The 17,542-nt window shown below is 38.5% G+C and overlaps 1 protein-coding gene across 10 annotated transcripts in view; it reads right to left on the bottom strand.

Annotated features, from left to right (window-relative positions):
• GPATCH2L (G-patch domain containing 2 like) overlaps positions 1-17,542 on the bottom strand; it is a 63,758-nt gene that overhangs the window by 42,630 nt on the left and 3,586 nt on the right. For all 10 annotated transcript variants that reach the window (XR_009500967.1, XR_009500965.1, XR_009500966.1 and 7 more), the window contains exons 3-4: positions 5,863-5,927; positions 958-1,134 (exon numbers count right to left, since the gene is read on the bottom strand). Coding sequence is in view for 7 of the 10 variants with exons in the window: in XM_059914719.1 (XP_059770702.1) it covers positions 958-1,134; positions 5,863-5,927 (242 nt within the window). In the remaining 3 variants the exon portion in view is untranslated. The remainder of the gene's footprint in view (positions 1-957; positions 1,135-5,862; positions 5,928-17,542) is intronic.

Raw genomic sequence — 17,542 nt, 5'->3', positions numbered from 1 at the left:
GTCACTGAAATGTTTATGAAAGTTTTAAGGTAGCAAACAACGTGCCTCAGCGAAGCATCATTACCAAGAACCAACTGCTTTGAGAAGGACTTTCAATCACCCAAATTTATTACAATGAAATGCTACAGAATAGGAATTTACAGCTCTATTGTAATTCTGATCACCAATAGATGCTCAACATATACTTGGTAACTGACTAACTGGTTGATTATTGACTACTGGGAATCCTCACATCATAAATTTATAGAGCTAAAGGAAACCTCTGAAACAGTTTTGTTCATTGTCACGATATCCTAAGTGATGACCCTGATGTCCCTAGGAAATGAAGTGACTCTGCCACAGTCACAGAGCTAGGGAGACAGTACCAGACAGTATTACCACAGAGTATTACCACATTTCCTTCCCCGTCCTAGGCTCTTTCCATTTCACTTTGCTACATCATAATTGATGGAAAGCAAAGGGAAAGGATATGTATTTGTGTTATAGTCCACAATAATAGAATTATTAATATAAAATATTTTTTAAAATATTTTTAAATCATCCATTTTTAAAATGTCATTATACCTTGTACGTGAGTGTTGTTACTGAAATCTGTTATCTTCCAAGATCCACTACTTCAGGCTTCCACTGGGCACTCAGTAGCCCATCAGTTTCACAGCAGGATAAGCAGCAGTGACACGCTGCTAGGCTTCTTAAATCTGGCACAAATGGCAATAGCAAGCTGAAGGAACGCCCTGCTAATATATATTCCAAGAGTCTCCATGGATTGATTTAGGTAAGAATGGAGAGAACCCCAAGCTTTGAGACTCACCTTTGAATCTTCTAGAAAAATCTCTGGACTAGTTCTAAAATTCAGATAGGTAATGCATGCTTACAGGCATGAGTATGCTTGCCATGGGAAGATTCTCCCCAGAATCACATAAGTGTGAAGTATATTTTGGTCTCCTCAGAACTCACCTCTTTGAGCTGGCCGAGAAGGTAAAAGGAATGTGGAATCTGAAAGTTTATCCAGTCCAGAATCCATTCTCTCTACTTCAGAGCAATGGTCAGGAGCCCACTTGGGCAGAAGATTAGGGACAGTGAATCCTGGGACACATTCTCCTTCATAGAACCAATCACTCTGCTCGTCATCCCCTAAAGCAAAGAGATCCTATCATAAGCTGGAATTTTAACATGCTCTATGAAAAACCAAATACGAAGATGACTTCTCAGTGCTATGGGTTTGATTATACATTTTTTTTAAAATTTATTTATTTTTATTTATTTATTTTTGGCTGTGTTGGGTCTTCGTTTCTGTGCGAGGGCTTTCTCTAGTTGCGGCGAGTGGGGGCCACTCTTCATCGCGGTGCGCGGGCCTCTCACTGTCGTGGTCTCTCTTGTTGTGGAGCACAGGCTCCAGACGTGCAGGCTCAGCAGTTGTGGCTCACGGGCCCAGTTGCCCCGCGGCATGTGGGATCTTCCCAGACCAGGGCTCGAACCTGTGTCCCCTGCATTGGCAGGCAGATTCTCAACCACTGCGCCACCAGGGAAGCCCTGATTATACTTTTTAAACAAAGCCAAAATACAAAAAAATTGTTTTGATACTTCTTGATCCATATTTTGATGAAAACTGGGACATCAAACTAGTTCCACATAAATGTCATACTGTGGTACACTGGACTGCTTTTGATAGTAAAAACTAATAAAGCTACCATTTACTAAGCCCTTACCACCTACCAGAATCTATGCTAAAAATCTGTAAATTTGTTATCTCTTCCAAACCTTACACTAACTCCAACTTATCAATTAGGCAACTAAAGCCCAGAGAAGTCAAGGTCAAGTTAGTAAATGACGAAGCCATGGTTTCAACCCAAAGCCTGACTAACTCCAAAGCCTTTAGCACAAAAATAAACTGCCTCCCATGTACCATTCTAAGTGGTAAAAATGAACTTGGAGGTTCAAAGCCCACAAATGTTTCTCAATTCAAAACCAGCTATTCCTGAAGAATTTCCTGCTATATTTGTATTTCTCATAATAGGTGAATAAGGAATGTATATCCATACCTTGTTTCTTCCTTGATGCCTCATTAATGGGACACAAAATCATCTTGACAGTAGCAATCCAAGCTACCAGGAAAAAACTAACCAAAAAGACAATATAAGCCCCCAAGGCTTGTCAAGAAGTTATACTATTTGCCCAAGGCCATACTTTTGATTATTGACAAAGTCAAGACTAGACCCATATAGCCCAGACGCTTGGTTCAAACTTCTTTCTACTGGCTACAATGGTAGCATCTCAATTTCCCAAAGAGCTTATTCCTGCCCACAAAGAGTAAGATGGGTAACTTTATGTCCGCTACCCCACACCCCTTTCAAAACAGCAAGGATGAAGGAAATTATTACTAGAACATCTAAAGAGTTCATACTGCATTCATTTTCTAATGGGTACTGGATCTCAAGGAAGCTGCTCAGGCCATGCTAATCTCATGAAGTATCAGTTTCATGGACCACTAACACCCAGGAGAATGATAACTCTTAAATCACTGCAGAGATCTCTAAAAGGGGAAAGAAGCCACTAAAGAAGTTGCTCCAGGTGTTCCCTTATAAAAACACACCATCAACAGGCTGTTTTTCTAAAACAGTGGTTCTCAACCTTTAGTGTGCATCAGAAGGACTGGGAAGGGTTGCTGGAACACAGACTGTTGGGCCCTACCCCCAAAGTTTCTGATCCTGGCCTACACAGGACCAAAAATGTTCATTTCTAACAAGTTCCCTAGTGATGCTAAACTGGTCTGGAGACCATACTTTGAGAACCACTACTCTAAAAGCATCTCACCAAACCAGGTACAAGGATGAATTAAAGATAGACATCAGAATTAACAATGATTAGTTTCACTGCAAGTCAATATATTAATTCCTTCCTATTCATAAGCATTCCTCAGGCCATTTATTAAAATAGTATTATTTAGCTAGATCATATTTTCTGATGACAAATGTCAGACTATACGGGAATTTTCTTTTTTTTGGTTCTCAAGCATTCACTCAAGATTTTTGATAATACAGAAAGGGACTCACTGAACTGGAAGGAACCTTCTGAGATCTCATCTAGACCAGTAGTCTTCAACCTGGGTTCACTAGGATGCCTGATGCAGGAGCTCCTCAAAAGAGTGCTGCCAGAGAATAAGGAAGAGGCTGAGTGGATCAGGCTCCAGACCTCCTGCTCCTCTAGGACCTTGCTTTAACCAAAATAAGTTTAGTTGTTTTATAATTTGAGGTTCTATGTACACTTCTGTTTGAGGGAGAAAAAGGAGGATTTTCCCCTTATCTGGGCTCCCCAATAATTATTTATTAAGAGCTTACTATATGCCAGGCAATGTTGTTACTTATTGTGGTAGCAAATAAAAAAACTCCTGCCTTTGAAAAGCTTCAATGGAAAAGACATGCATCTATAAACAATAGTGTAATATGGTAAGTGATAAGAAAGCAGTAAGTACAGGGAAAGAAGAGTCGAGGGTTCTAGGAGATGATGCCTACACTAAGTGTATCAGTCAGAATCCCTTTAGGAAACATGTACATTTGAATGGGGTATTTGAGACTTTAGTGAAGTGATTATTTACATAGGTATAGACAGTACTAAGAGAAGCCAAAGGGATGTTGAAGCATTCGGAGCCAGCAGAGCAGGGAGTCTTTACCATTCCTAGACCTGAAGAAGCAAGGGGAAAGAATGGTTACCAGAGCACAGAAAGAGAACCGTGGTTATAGCAGAAGGGCCCAAAGAGGAGAGGTAGCCTTCAGCAGAAGAACACAACCCCTACCAACCAGCAGTCCAACAGAAAGGGAGTCAGGGACAGCTCTAATCCAACACTGCATTACTGTTTCCAACTCTTCACTACCTCACTATAATAGAATGATATATCCACACCCTTTTCCTTTGCCCTGGGATTCCACAGAGCCTTCCCCTTGAGGCAGAGCACACTTCCTCATTCCATGGACACAGACATGGGGCTTAGTCATCTGATTTGCTTTAGGTAGTAAAACACTAGCAGATGTGATTCAAGCAAAAGTTTTAAATGTTCATGCATGGTCTGGTTTGGTCACTTGGCATTTATGTACTCTGCCATAAGAAGTCCACGCCACACAGAGCCATTGCTCCTTTAGCCTAGGTCCCAGAATAAGAAAACAATGAGTAGATACAAACCTAACTTGAAGCCTGGAGACAGGCTGAGCCCAGGCAAGATCAGCTGACCCACAGCCAACCCCCAGCCCCATAGCAAGAAATAAATGTAGTAAACCACTGAAATCTGGGGGCTGTTAAACAGTATTAGCATAACAAAAACTTGACTAATACACCCAATCTCTTTCACCTCCCTCCCTCAATACTTCTGCTGTTGCCTCCTACTGGCCAAACCCAACAAGAAACTGAGAGCAAAACTCACAGATGTAGTCCACAAATATGCCCCAGAGGAGCAAAATGAGAACTGTCTTGGAGGATGACCAGCCATTCAAGGAAAGGTGAAGATGAGATTTCAGGCAGAGAGACCAACATAAACAAAGACATAGAATCAGGAAGTAACATAGCTTTGTGCTGAGAACTCTAAGTATCTAAATATCACCAAAATGTGTGAAGTTGAGGCAGAGACAAAGAGGAAAGCTGGGGCTATAAAACATTCTACAACCTTCCATAATATACCAAGGATTCCTTATCAGTGGAAGGCTTTCCAAAGGCCCAAAACTTAATTGGTTGTAATAGATCCACACTTTCTTACCCCTCTGTATACACATCATAACCTTTAAGAGATGCATTAGGATACTGTAGTAAAAGCAAAGAAAAAGTAATTCTGAAAGTATGCTCCAGTTCATTCATGGAAAGACAACCAGACTTTCCTGGTATGAGATAAGAGAATCAAGACCCTAGCTAGAGCTCACCGGGGAGTATATACACACAGCTTCTAATGACACCTAGCTCCCTCAGAATCAGAAAGGAACAGAAATGTACTCACAACAGCCTCCATTATAGTAGGAAGCTCACGAACTCCATCTATGCCCACAACTCTGAGGCATGGGTGAGACACCTCCCCCACGGTCTCTCTCCAAAACTAGGACTTGGAACCTAAGTCTCACTGTCCCAGGATCCCTTCAGTCACTAAGGAGCCTATCTGGATCAACCTAGACATGTAGCCGTGTCTCTGTCCTTCAATCACTTAACCCTTGGAGAAAAATCACTGGATTTCAGAAGATCTACAAACCCCTTATTTAGATTAAGAAAACTACAGTCCAAAGGAGCTATAAGAAATTCTTATCAGTACACACTTACTGTGTCACTAAGCAAGTGTACAGGACAGGATCAAATTACTGTTTAAATAGTAAAAATAAAAAACTGATAATTAACATACACCAGCCTTATTCACAGTGCTCTCTACTAAACTTCAGAAAGAATTTCTATAATATATTCACCTAGAACACTATGGCCACTTATAAATAAGGTTAAAAAAATAAATCCTCCATATGTGAAAATAAGAATGCCTTAACATCCAGTAATACAGAAGGTTATTTTTTGGTTTTAATAAAAAGCAACTTCTCAAAGTTCCATCTTTGACACTATAACCCCCCTGGATGAATGATTCTCAAAGTCTGAACTACCTGCACAAAAATCACCACAGGTGCTTGCGGAAAATGCAGATTCCAGGGGCCAACTCTAGACAATCTGATTTCCAGGAGCTCAGGAACTTGCCGTTTTAACAGTTCCCCCACATGGCTTTTATGCCCTGAAGTTTGAAAACCACTTTCATAGACAACCATCATATTCTCTGTGAGGCACTCCTAGAACCACTAGAATCTTCCCAGAAACACTGAACCAATGTCCCAAAGCTGGAATCAAGATTACCTTGCCGTCCTTCATCGTTGGTAAAGAGCCCTGTGTCACTGCTGCTACACACACTGCTGGTTTCACTGAAAAAAGAGTAAAACACAAGAGAATGCATCAGCTCCAGTCAAAAACAAAGCACTGTCCATTCGTCTTCTGGTTTTCAAATCGAAAGATTCCAAGTTTCCCTAATTTCACTCTAGCTCATTAGCCAATCAGAAATGTAAATTTCATAGTTAAGTCACAGGGGTAAGTTTATTTTCCCCAAAAACGAAAGAAATGTAAGAAGAGGAGAACTGTAAAACTTTTACTTACATTTTAAAGTACTTTTAAAAGATCTTGAGTCACTTTATTAGTTTAGCATTAGAAAGTTATTTATTAAGGCTCACAGAAGTAATCTCAACCTGCTTTGGTATATCAAACAACACAAATTTACCAACCAATTTTATTTTTAAATATTGTCTACTATCGGTTTGAAATGAAGCCATGCAACTTTAAGACATCCAGCATGTTTCAAGTTTTCCCATTTATAAAGCAGCAAACAAAAATCCACGAACAGAAAAAAAAAAGAAAATCAGTATGACAAAAGCTGTATTTTCTAAAATTAATGTCTCTCTTCATAGCAAGTGGATACAGCAAAATTCATTTTCAAAAAAGGAGGTTAAAAATAAAAATATAAAAACAAACTCCATTTGAAGTCATTGAAATAAAACTTTTAGGGACTTCCCTGGTGGTCCAGTAGTTAAGACTCTGGCTCCCAATGCAGGGGGCCCGGGTTCGATCCCTGGTCAGGGAACTAGATCCCACATGCCGCAACTAAAGATCGCGCACTCGGCAACAAAGATCCCACGTGCCACAACTAAGACGCAGCACAGCCAAATAAATAAATAAATATTAAAAAAAAATTGTAGAGTAAACCATCATATACCTCCCACGTAAATTCCGCAATTAGCATAGTGCTCTATTTCCTTTATCACACGTCTCTCCATCTATCCATCAACCCATCTTGTTTATATGCATGGAAAAAAATAAACGGAAATAAAACTTTTGCCCCATAGAATTCTGTCCAGGTCAGCTTCATTTTGAGCTACTTCCAACAATTGATTCTGCCTCTTCTGATGCTGCATTTCTCCCACCTAATCATCAAATTTGATTTATCTGGTTCAAGAAAAATTTCTCTATTCTTCACAATATCAGCGATTTCCTTGATTGGGATGTTTCCTTCTAAGCTAGTCAATTTTGTTCACGTGCTCTAGAAGACGGAAGAAGCATTCTCACCATGCTGCATAAAGAATAGTCTTGGCAAAATCCCAGTCTACATTTCTGGATCAAATATCTGAAAATATTTTGTATTTTGCAACATTTCCAAATATCTTGCCAATACTAAATCCTAAAAATGCTGGTTAAATTAAGTAGCAATGTTTCCTCACTTAAGCTTGTCTCTGGGTAACAGATCCAAGAAATTTGTTTCAGCAAGAGCCAATAAAACATACCTGATTTCTTTAAAGGTTCTTTCATTTTATTTTCCTCTATACTTATAAGTGGGAACATTCTCAGATGTCATTATAAGAAATGTCTCACAAAACTATACCGCTGGATTCTGATGGATTTAGAGTCTTCAAAGAGCTCTGCAGTTAAATCCGGAAGACATCCTCACTGGGTACTGTATTCTTCCTACTTCTGAGTCCAAGGAACTGTGCCTGCTGAACTTTATGGTGTTGTTTTTATGTTTTTAGCAAATTCCTAAGAATATTAGTGGTCTAACTCTAACTCCACTGAGTCTTAATACACATTCTCTTATATCAATTTCTCTCATCTTGCCTCGAAGGTAAAGCATATTTTATATTTTTTAGTTCCTCTTGATATTAAGGAGGGCTTAAAAAGCACATCAGGCCATAAGACAGACATTCTACTCCACCACTGTGTTACATGCTTTCTTGGTTAGCATATCAGTAACTGAGATGTAGGGGTCAGCAAACAGCCGCCTGTCAACCATTTTTATATAGCCTGTGAGCTAAGAATAGCTTTTATAGTTTTAAATCACGAGGGGGGGTGGGGGGGTGATCAAAAGAAGAATACTTTGTGACATATGGACATGACACGAAATTCAAATTTCAGTGACCATAAATAAAGATTTACTGGAATACAGCCAGGCTTATTCATTGACCTATCGATTCTGGCTTCTTTCACACTACAACTGCAGAGTTGAGGAGTTGCAACAGAGAACGAATCACCCACAAAGCCCCAAAATATTTACTATCTGGCTTTTTACAGAGGAAATTTGCTGATCTCTGCTCTAAGTGTATTACAAGGTCTACTCTGCAATATCTATTGAATATTTATTTGAATATTTCCTCTATTTGAATATTTCCAAGTAAGAAATTAAAACCATTGTTTTATTACGAAGTCTATGAATTCTTCTCCTCATTCATTTCCAGCCACCTGTAAGCACTACAAGATACAGTGCTTCTCTGATCCTTTTTTGCATGGATTCCATTCTCTCCTCATATTCTAAATAAAGGGGGTAAGCGCAAAGAAATCTGCTGGATCAAGAAAGGTGTTGGTAACCTAAAACCTTCCTGTCCCTGTACATTTTCTATTTCTGTCAACAGTATTTAAAGAGACTCACTGTTCTTTAAAGAGATTGGACTAAACTTGTAAGTTTTCTATAAACAGTTAATTAGAGTAATGGCAATGATGTCACAGAAATATCACCAGGATTTTAAGACTGTGTTCAAGGCAGATACATATTTTCTTCACTGAGAAAATAATTTATGCCTTAAAGAACACTTATTACATAAAAGTATCATCATTCCATCAATATCTGGAAATGAGTATTTCATCTGATAACATCTTATTCCCTCAGAAGAACTTGCATTGTGGAAATCTAATTTTATGTAAGAAACTGTTAGCATAATTTTCTGAGGAAGAAAATGGGAACTTCATGGCATATTTGCACATAAACACCATGATACAGCATGCAAAAATGTAGTGCTAGCTATGAAGTAGAAGTAAATATTTCCCCTTACAATTTACAGGCCAAAGCTATCCAGCCCTGTGGCTTTCATTCACTTCTGACTCAGAGATTATGATTTTTTTTAAAAAAATTAGATTCATAGGATTTTAATAGTGATTTAGTCAACTATAAAATGTTAATATAGCTAATTAAACATAATGTTTAATATTCTGTTAAAAATAAGCTCCTATCTTTCAATAAAAACAATTTTCTTTTAGTACCCTTGTAAGATCACAAGGTCAAAAAGTTAAAAGATGTCAGGCTACTACACATTTTTCCTATTCCAAAACCTTCAAATTAGTTTATAACTTTTTTGCTATGAGCAGTTTTATTAGGCAAGGAAAAAAGCTCTGTTCCTCATTTTTATAAGGAAAAAGAAATGTGATCCTATCCTTAGTGTCCATTCCACTATGGTCCTCTGAAACTTAGTCAGGAAGACGGAAACTCAGCCTTTATTAATCTTCAGAAAAAGTAACAAGACAAAGCCCACAAAGATAGTAGGTAATGAAATCCTGTCTTTTCCTAAAATGACAGCAACTCCTAGAGACATCAATGCCTCCTGTCTTTGCCTTGGGAGCTGTTCTATACTCCCTGTTCTCACATGATTCTAATCTATAAATAGTTTGCATATAAAAGTCTTCATAGAATATTTCTAAAATATTTTTGAGTAGCAATGTATTAACCCTACAAATAATTTATATGTCATTCAAAAATACTCAATTCTTAATTGGGGCAATAAAAAGTCTCTAACAGGAAAAGGAGGAGGAAGGATTTCCCCCACTATTTCCCCTATATTTTCACTCATTCACTTAGTAAGCATTTATTAAGTTTATACCAGACCCTGCTATAACCAGCACTAAAACTAACAAAGAAGCATGTCAACCACAATTTAAATGCATGCATTTTATAAAAAACTTAGACTATGGGAGAAGAGTGTGAAAACATAGAAAGAATGCTTTCCAATGAAGAAAATTCTCCAAATAAGGGGTGGGGCAAGCCTAGAATTTAACCTTATAATACTGAGAAAGTCACCCCATTTTAGAAGCCAGAAAACGTCTCAAAAATATTCATATGTGAGTAAAAATAGTAATAATACATTGTACTTCTCTATAACGGTTTTCACTAAAAAAATGTTTCCACAATTCAGAAGCATAGCCACCATTTAAAATAAGACAAAATTAAAGCCTAGATTTTGGACTACCAATTAATTGTATTATCTAATTATTATAATATTGTTAGAAGCAACTGAACCACATCCAACTGAAATAACATAAATGTAAAGAAAGTCAACCTAACCAGCAGTTCCAGCAGCTCTCCTCTCCCAACATTTTGTTACTATGAAGACTTTCAAGCACACAAAAAAGTTGAAAGTTACCACTCACACTCCATCACCTAGATACTGCAATTAACATTTTGCTTTTTTCTTGTTTTGTCACACATGCATCCATCTAACCTCACCTGAGCATCTTTGTAATTCAGGGCACTCTGGGTAGACCAGATGACTGGGTATCGATTTTCAGAGAGGTGGATTATCTTAGGAATCAAGCCTAATAAAACATAATTGATACCTCTTGTCCATTTAAATAATTAATTCCAGGGCAAAGAGTTAGCTAAACATTGTAAACTTTGATATAAATTTTTAAATGTTTTCGTCTGAACTGCTCTTCTTTACAAGTTCTGAAAACGAATTGCCTGCCCTTTTCAGAGCAATTAAAGGGTACTGTTTTCAAATTAGCAAAAACTCTCCATTTTTAAATCACAGTATTTTTATTCTATAGAAGAGATCAATGTTTTGGTCTTACTGAGTTCTCTAATTTGAAACTCATGCTTGTTGGTAAAAGCAGAGTCAATGAGGTAAAAACCCAATCTCAGTACCAAAAACATCTAGAGCAGTGGTTCTCAACTGGAGGCAATTTTGTCCCCCTTCTCCTACCTTCCTGCCCCACCCCAGCCCTAGGGGTCATTTGGCAATATCTGGAAAAATTTTTGTTTGTCAGGACTTGGAGAGGGGAAGAGGAAACTGGTATTCTATTGGCATCTTGCGAGTCGAGGACAGGGTTGCTGCTAAACATCCTACAATGCGCAGAATAGCCCTCACAACAGAGAATTATCTGGCCCAAAAGGTGAGAACCCTCATCTAGAGTGATGAACAAAGTGGAGGGATGAAGGGGGTGGGACATCATGGTTAAGGGAAACCACTTCAGAGGAGGAGAGGAGCCTGTGTACTTCTGCTGGATAGGGCCAGCCTTCAAGAGCTCATCAGCTAAAAATGCATCCTATGTGCTGAACATCAAGAAAACGAATTACAAACTCACTTCAGAAAGAAGCTCTCTCCCTTAATGCCATATCTTAAATTTAAAAAATAAACATTCATCTTCAGTATACTTACTTAAAATACAACAAAATACATTCTCAGGGATCTATACCTTGCTTGCCTTTATAGTTCCTGAATGCCCTTCCTTTGAAATCACAGTAAAAACATTCTCTCAGTATGTTCTGAGGAAATAATTAGTTTGAGAATACTATTCCTGAATTTAGCTTCACACTAAGTTAGGAAAAATTTTCAGAAGACCAGTGGCCACCTGTGGTAACCAGACTCCCAGATGACTCCCAGTGATGCCAGCCTCCTGGTATTTCACACCCTGGTTGGGCTGTGTAACCAGTAGCACAGGCAGATGTAACTAACAGTATGTCACTTCTGAGACTAGGTTATAAAAGACTCGGGTTCTATCTTGGGTACTTGAGTGAGGGCTGGCTCTCTCCCTCTCTCTCTCAGACAATTTGCTCTAGGGGAAGCTAACTACCATATCTTAAGAATGCTAACAGCCCTGTAGAGGGGCCCACGTGGAAAGGAACTGAGACTCTCTCGAGCCTGCAGCCAATAAGAAAATACGATCTGCCAACAGCCCTGTGAGTGAGCTTGGAAGTGGACTCCTCAGCCCCACCCAAGCCTTGAGACAACTGCAGCCCCGACCAACAGTTTGATTGCAAAAGTATGAGAGACTCTGAACCAGAATCACATAGATAAACCGTTCCCAGATTCCTGACTTCAGACTGTAAGGCTATAAATGTTTTATAAAGCTACTAAGTTTTAGGGCAACTTTTTCTGCAGCAACAGATAATATAGCATCTTTATGAATTCTTTTTTGAAAATAATTCCCTCCTTTCTAGCCCTAACGAGAAGTTTCTAACGTCTATAAGTTAAATCTCTGAATTCCCACAGCTGAGAGGGGGAAAACACAGCTTGTCCTCTGACCCGAGAGCTTGCTAATTCCTTCATATTCCTAACCACAGAAGACTGTAAACTTAGAACTGAATCAAAGTAGTTTATACTTGTCACAATTACAGTAAGGAGGTACAGAATTAGTTTATCATCTATATTCAAAAGTTGGTACCAGTAACTTTACCACCTGGGTTTCTCACCCCTTTAAGATTATTAAATAAGAGGTGTCTTTTACATCTAATTTTAAAAGAAACAAGCAGGATAGAGTTAATGTCTTACTTCATCATGCTAAAAACTAAGCGGTTTTCATTTTAATTTTTTTATTAAATAATAATACACTTAACAAAAATTTTTAATTGTCCTAGAATTTACAAAAAATGGAAAGGTCACTCCTAGACCTATCACCCAAAACATTTCCACTCAATTCTTTTTCCTTCTTTTTTCTGGATTGAGGTGCTACACTTGTAACTATATGTAATCAGATTTCTGATTCTGAAAGTAAACAGGACTGAGGGACAGGTTTTTCAGAGAAATATCTCACACCAACCGCAAAATTACTCTCATAGTAAGTTATGAGAATGTATAACGAAGGAGTTTGTTTTTCAGTTTCATTCAGATGGCACCGCAAAAGAAGGCAGCAACCTCTCTAGTTTCACAGGTTCATTAGCGTGGCCACTGCAATCAGGTATACTTTGCAGAGATAATGATTTTTGTCAGGACTCTGCTACTGAGCCGTGGGCTGTGCCTTAGAGAAGTCCACCCATCCTTTTAAGACTTACCTTTTCTTAGAACTAACAGTTTCATCCTCAGTTAGATGAAATATCTTTTCAGAGTAAATTTTTAAAGAGCATATATTTTGAGACTTGAATATCTGAAAATGTCTTTCTAGTGCCTTTCCATATGAAATCTATCTTAGCTATGTATAAAATTCACGGTGGGAAGGTGGGAGACTTTGGCCCTCAAAATTCTACAGGCAAGTCGATAGCCCCTCACATTTAGTACCGTAGGGATCAACGTCAACCTTATTTTCATCCCTTTAAAGATTTTTCTTTATAACTGCTCCCCTCCCACCACCAATGAAGAATGCAAAAATATTGCCAGGATATGTCTAGGTAGAGGTCTCTTTTCATTAGTTTTCCCTTTTAATCTGTATGCTTAATTTTTTCAACACAGGAACATGTTTTCCCCTCAGTTATATTTTTAAAATCACTCTTCTATCCCTATGCTTTGGTTTCTTCCTTGGGAGTATTTACGTACTTGCAGACTGGGCCTCTATCCCTGTCCTCCAGATCTATCACCTTCTCTCTCATTTTTATCTCCTCTCTGTGCATTTTGGGAGGGCTTCAAAAGTTTTCCACATCATCAACTCAATTTTCTGCAGAAAGAATTGTCCTTCATTTTAACATTACAATTACATTTCAAATTTCCCTACACTTTTTCCTCCCATACTACTGGGCTTTCAAATAGCTATCTTTCTGTCCTTATGACTTACTGCTCCTGTTTCAAAGTGATTATATCTCCTTGCATCCTAATGAAGGTTTTCTAAAATGTTCTTCTGGTTTCCACTGGCAGTCATTTTCAAAGATGTGTTCTTCCACTGAACATTCAGGATGATGTTCCCTTTCCCTTATTCTGCATAACTTGTCCAAAAGCCTCTTGTTGAGAACCGGTTTATCTAGAATTTGGTATTTGCCAACAGAAAGGGTATGTAAATTACCCCTGGTTCCATCCTCTACTTCTTGGATACAGGTAACATGCTCTTGTCACATCTACAACTGGCCAAGAGGATGTGCAGAGGCCCTAGCCTAATCCCCAGTGTCACTGGTAGGCTTTTATCTCATGTAGCGATGTGGGACTGAGACAGGATCTTCTTCTGACCCTCACTGCCTGATTCTGGGCCCATTCCAGGAGTCTACAATAAATGAAGGTATATAAAACACTCCAGTTTCCAGAATGCACTACTACTAAGAGTGTTTTTTCCTTCTCTGTCCATGCCAACAGTAAACTACTCATGGAGACTGTATTTCCCAGAACTCAATATGCTATGACTGCCTCCTGTCCCTCAGAACAAATACACACACAGATTAACACTACGATTCCCTATCCAAGTATATTCTGGGAGTTACAGCCTCCAAAGAGAAACTGAAAGATACTGATTGCAAGTAAAGGGTGGAACAACACTCTGGCTCAAACTGTAGCTGCCCAACTTTCTGACTGAACCGGACCCTGCCTTTCTGAACCAAGGGCAGACTATAGAGAAAGAATGCAGGGCCTCACTACCGACCTTCAGGGCAGGTTCAGCACTGCTGTGGGCTTCCAACTGCACTCTCCAGCGCAGTTCTATCAGCCTTGGAGTTTGAGAAAATCTTGGCAGTAAGCCAGCAGTAAGTCCTGATCTCTGGTGATGTGAGTTTGCAATGTTTTATGTCTTCATAAATATTTTAGGGGCAGTTGAGGCTGCTTATCAGACGCTTTTTAAAATATGAAATTACAATGATGGGAAGGAGGTTGTGACTGAAAAGAATTACAGAATCTCAGTGTTGCAAGGGACCTGAGAGGTCATTCAGTTCAACCTCTCCAACTCTACAACAACTCAGTAAGTGGTCACCAAGCCCAGGCTTGAATCCCTCCAGTGACGTAGAATTCATCACCTGGTAAAACAACTCACTTCATTTTTATAGAGTCCTAATTTTCAGAATGTTGTATTTTATACTGAGGCAACACTTCACACTCTGTACTTTCTACCTATGAGTCCTAGTTCCTTCCTCTGGAGTCACAGAATAATCCTAACATTTCTTTCAAGAGACAGATCTTCAAATACAATAGTATCAAATCTATCTCTCAAGTTGTTTTTTTTCAGTTGTTCCTAAGGATATAGTAGCAGAGCTTTGAATAAATCTATAGAAGCACTCTATGCTAGCGACTCAATACTCTCAAATGCAACGGTACAATCTTCAACAATGGTAAATATCCTCTTGGTCAGCATCCCTATTTACAGAATAGAAAACAGAACATCCTCAACCTACCACACAGAGTCTTTTCCACAGCTCCAGTAACCCCTGATTAATGACCTCCACTTGCAAAGGAGGCTACTTACCTTAACCATGAAATAATGAATGCTATTGATCCAACAAGCTACTGCTATAAAGTGTTATTGATCACCCAATCTTTGGTTAAAATGGTCCTCATTGAGCAATTTTACTGTCGCAAACACCTGGAGCAAAGCACCCTCATAATTAAAGAGTTTGGGGGAGTTAAAGTGAGAGGTGATGGACAGAGATCTCAGCTTTCTACCATTTATTCTTGCTTCTGAGCTATTGTTTGTGTCAGAAAGGATATTGATTTTCTATAAAAATAAGAAAACAAGAGGCACCAAGGGGCGCAGAAGGTCAGCTTGGGCTAGAGAAGGAGGGGGAAGGTTTAGCACTCTATCTCTGTCACTTGGCTTCCAACAGAAGGGAATATTTTCTTTCCTGTGAGATCGGCTTCTAGTACAGCACTTAGGAAGGCTCCTAACTGTAACTTCAGGCCATCACCAAACCAATTCACTTATGAAAGAAAAGAAGCTAAATTATATTCAAGGGGAACAAATGAATGATGTATTAGTGAAGAATAAAGCAAAATTAGGCTATAACTCACCTAATTAATAGCTGCTATATAGACAATTTGAATAAAGATCAGTAGAAAGTAATCCTTTAAAAGAGTTGATCCATTTTAGAATGGAACACACATGCAAAGAAAAATATTAAAATAATAACTGAGTTTTTTGAAGGCTTTAAAAAACTATTACATCATAACCACTTTCAGTTCCTCAGAACGTCTGAGGGATTGATTGGTATAGAATGGAAGGAAGAACAGAAACAGAAAAGCAAAAAGAATTATCAGTTAAGCTTAAAATTACTCTATGTTTAGTTAGCAGAATAAATTTAAGGAAAGTAGAAATAAAGCTCTCTGAGATACAGATTTTCAAACCTAAAACACCTAACACATGCTTTTTAAAAGAACTCTATCTATTGACTGGGCTAAAGTAAAGCTTAATGATCAACTTCATCTTAATAATTTCACAAGTTGGATCATATACTCTGACAACCCTCAATACCTCTGATATAAAGTTCTACACTTTGATCTGTATGCAAACAAACTGGCACATCCAAGCAGATTTTTGAAAGACTAAATTGCTGCCTACCTCAATTTATCCAAGCTCTAGATGTATATTATCACAACCTGACTATAATGTGCAACAGATGTATCTGGGGTAAGAAGGACCTAGAAAGACTGAAGTGCCTCACTGCAAGGTTACAGGCTCTGCATTTGGAACCACACTTGGGCTGTAATCTTAGAGAAGACAGAGTTAACAGTCGCTCACACACACAATTAAGTCATAGTTTAGCAAGAAATTCTGGGGAAGAAATACATACATCCAAAAATATCATCCCAAAACATTCTTAACAGTACGATGATTACTATTCAGTATGTAAGCTTGACATTGAAACAAACTTGAACACCTCAACTGAGGGTTTCAACATTGTGAAGGATACAAGTTAACTAGGCATTTCTTGTTTGATTAAAAATAGCATGATAAGGAAAAAAGCTTTATAATCCAAAATTATACATATAAATTGGGTAAATAGGCCTTAGAATATACATTAGAGGAAAATCAGGAAAGCCAAATTATAAGCCTACCTAGTTGCACAGCCTGACAAATATAAAGTTAGTTAAGAAAAATTTTTAAAACTGGATTAAAACCACCCATGAAAGGTACAGGCATACAGACCTGAACAGCTTTTCCTGTTACTGACAAAACCTCACCTCCAAGTTCCTAAGATTTATGCCTTTGTTTTTCACACAAACGTCAGAAGAAGCCAAGTCCTAAGAAAGGTCATCTGTTCTACAGTTGTAAAAGTTCAGATGAGACAGAAAACGTGCCATGGCAAAGGCAAGCTCAAAGCATAGCAAAACATGGTGGTTAACTATGAGCTTTGGAATCAGGTTTGATTCCCAGTTTTGCTACTAGGTGACCCTGGGCAAATTATCTCCACACTCATAACCTCTATTTCCTCGTCTATAAAATACAAATAGTGGTACCTACCAGACAGGGGAGTTACGAACATTAAAGAAGAATATATGTTCTGCACAATAGTACAGTGCCTGGCACACAGTTAGCGCTTAATAAATGCTAACTAATATTAACAATAATAGAATACACTGGTCCTCGATTGGGACTACTCAACCCACTTAGGGAGCACCCATGGAGGCATTTGTTTTGATACTGTGAAGGGTGATGGGAACAACGTAGGGGTGGCAACTACCCTACAAGGCATGGGACATCCCTCACCACAAAGAACTGCCCCATCCAAAACACCAACAGCATCCACACTGAGAAACAGATATCACACATTAATATTAATAATAATATTAAAGTATCAAGCTGGGGAGTATCAGTGTCCCTAGGACTATCTATT

Source organism: Balaenoptera ricei, chromosome 2, assembly GCF_028023285.1.
Source record: "Balaenoptera ricei isolate mBalRic1 chromosome 2, mBalRic1.hap2, whole genome shotgun sequence".
NCBI classification, from domain to species: Eukaryota; Metazoa; Chordata; class Mammalia; order Artiodactyla; family Balaenopteridae; genus Balaenoptera; species Balaenoptera ricei.
Note: the sequence above shows the minus strand (reverse complement) of the source record. Positions and strands in the feature narration are given on the sequence as shown.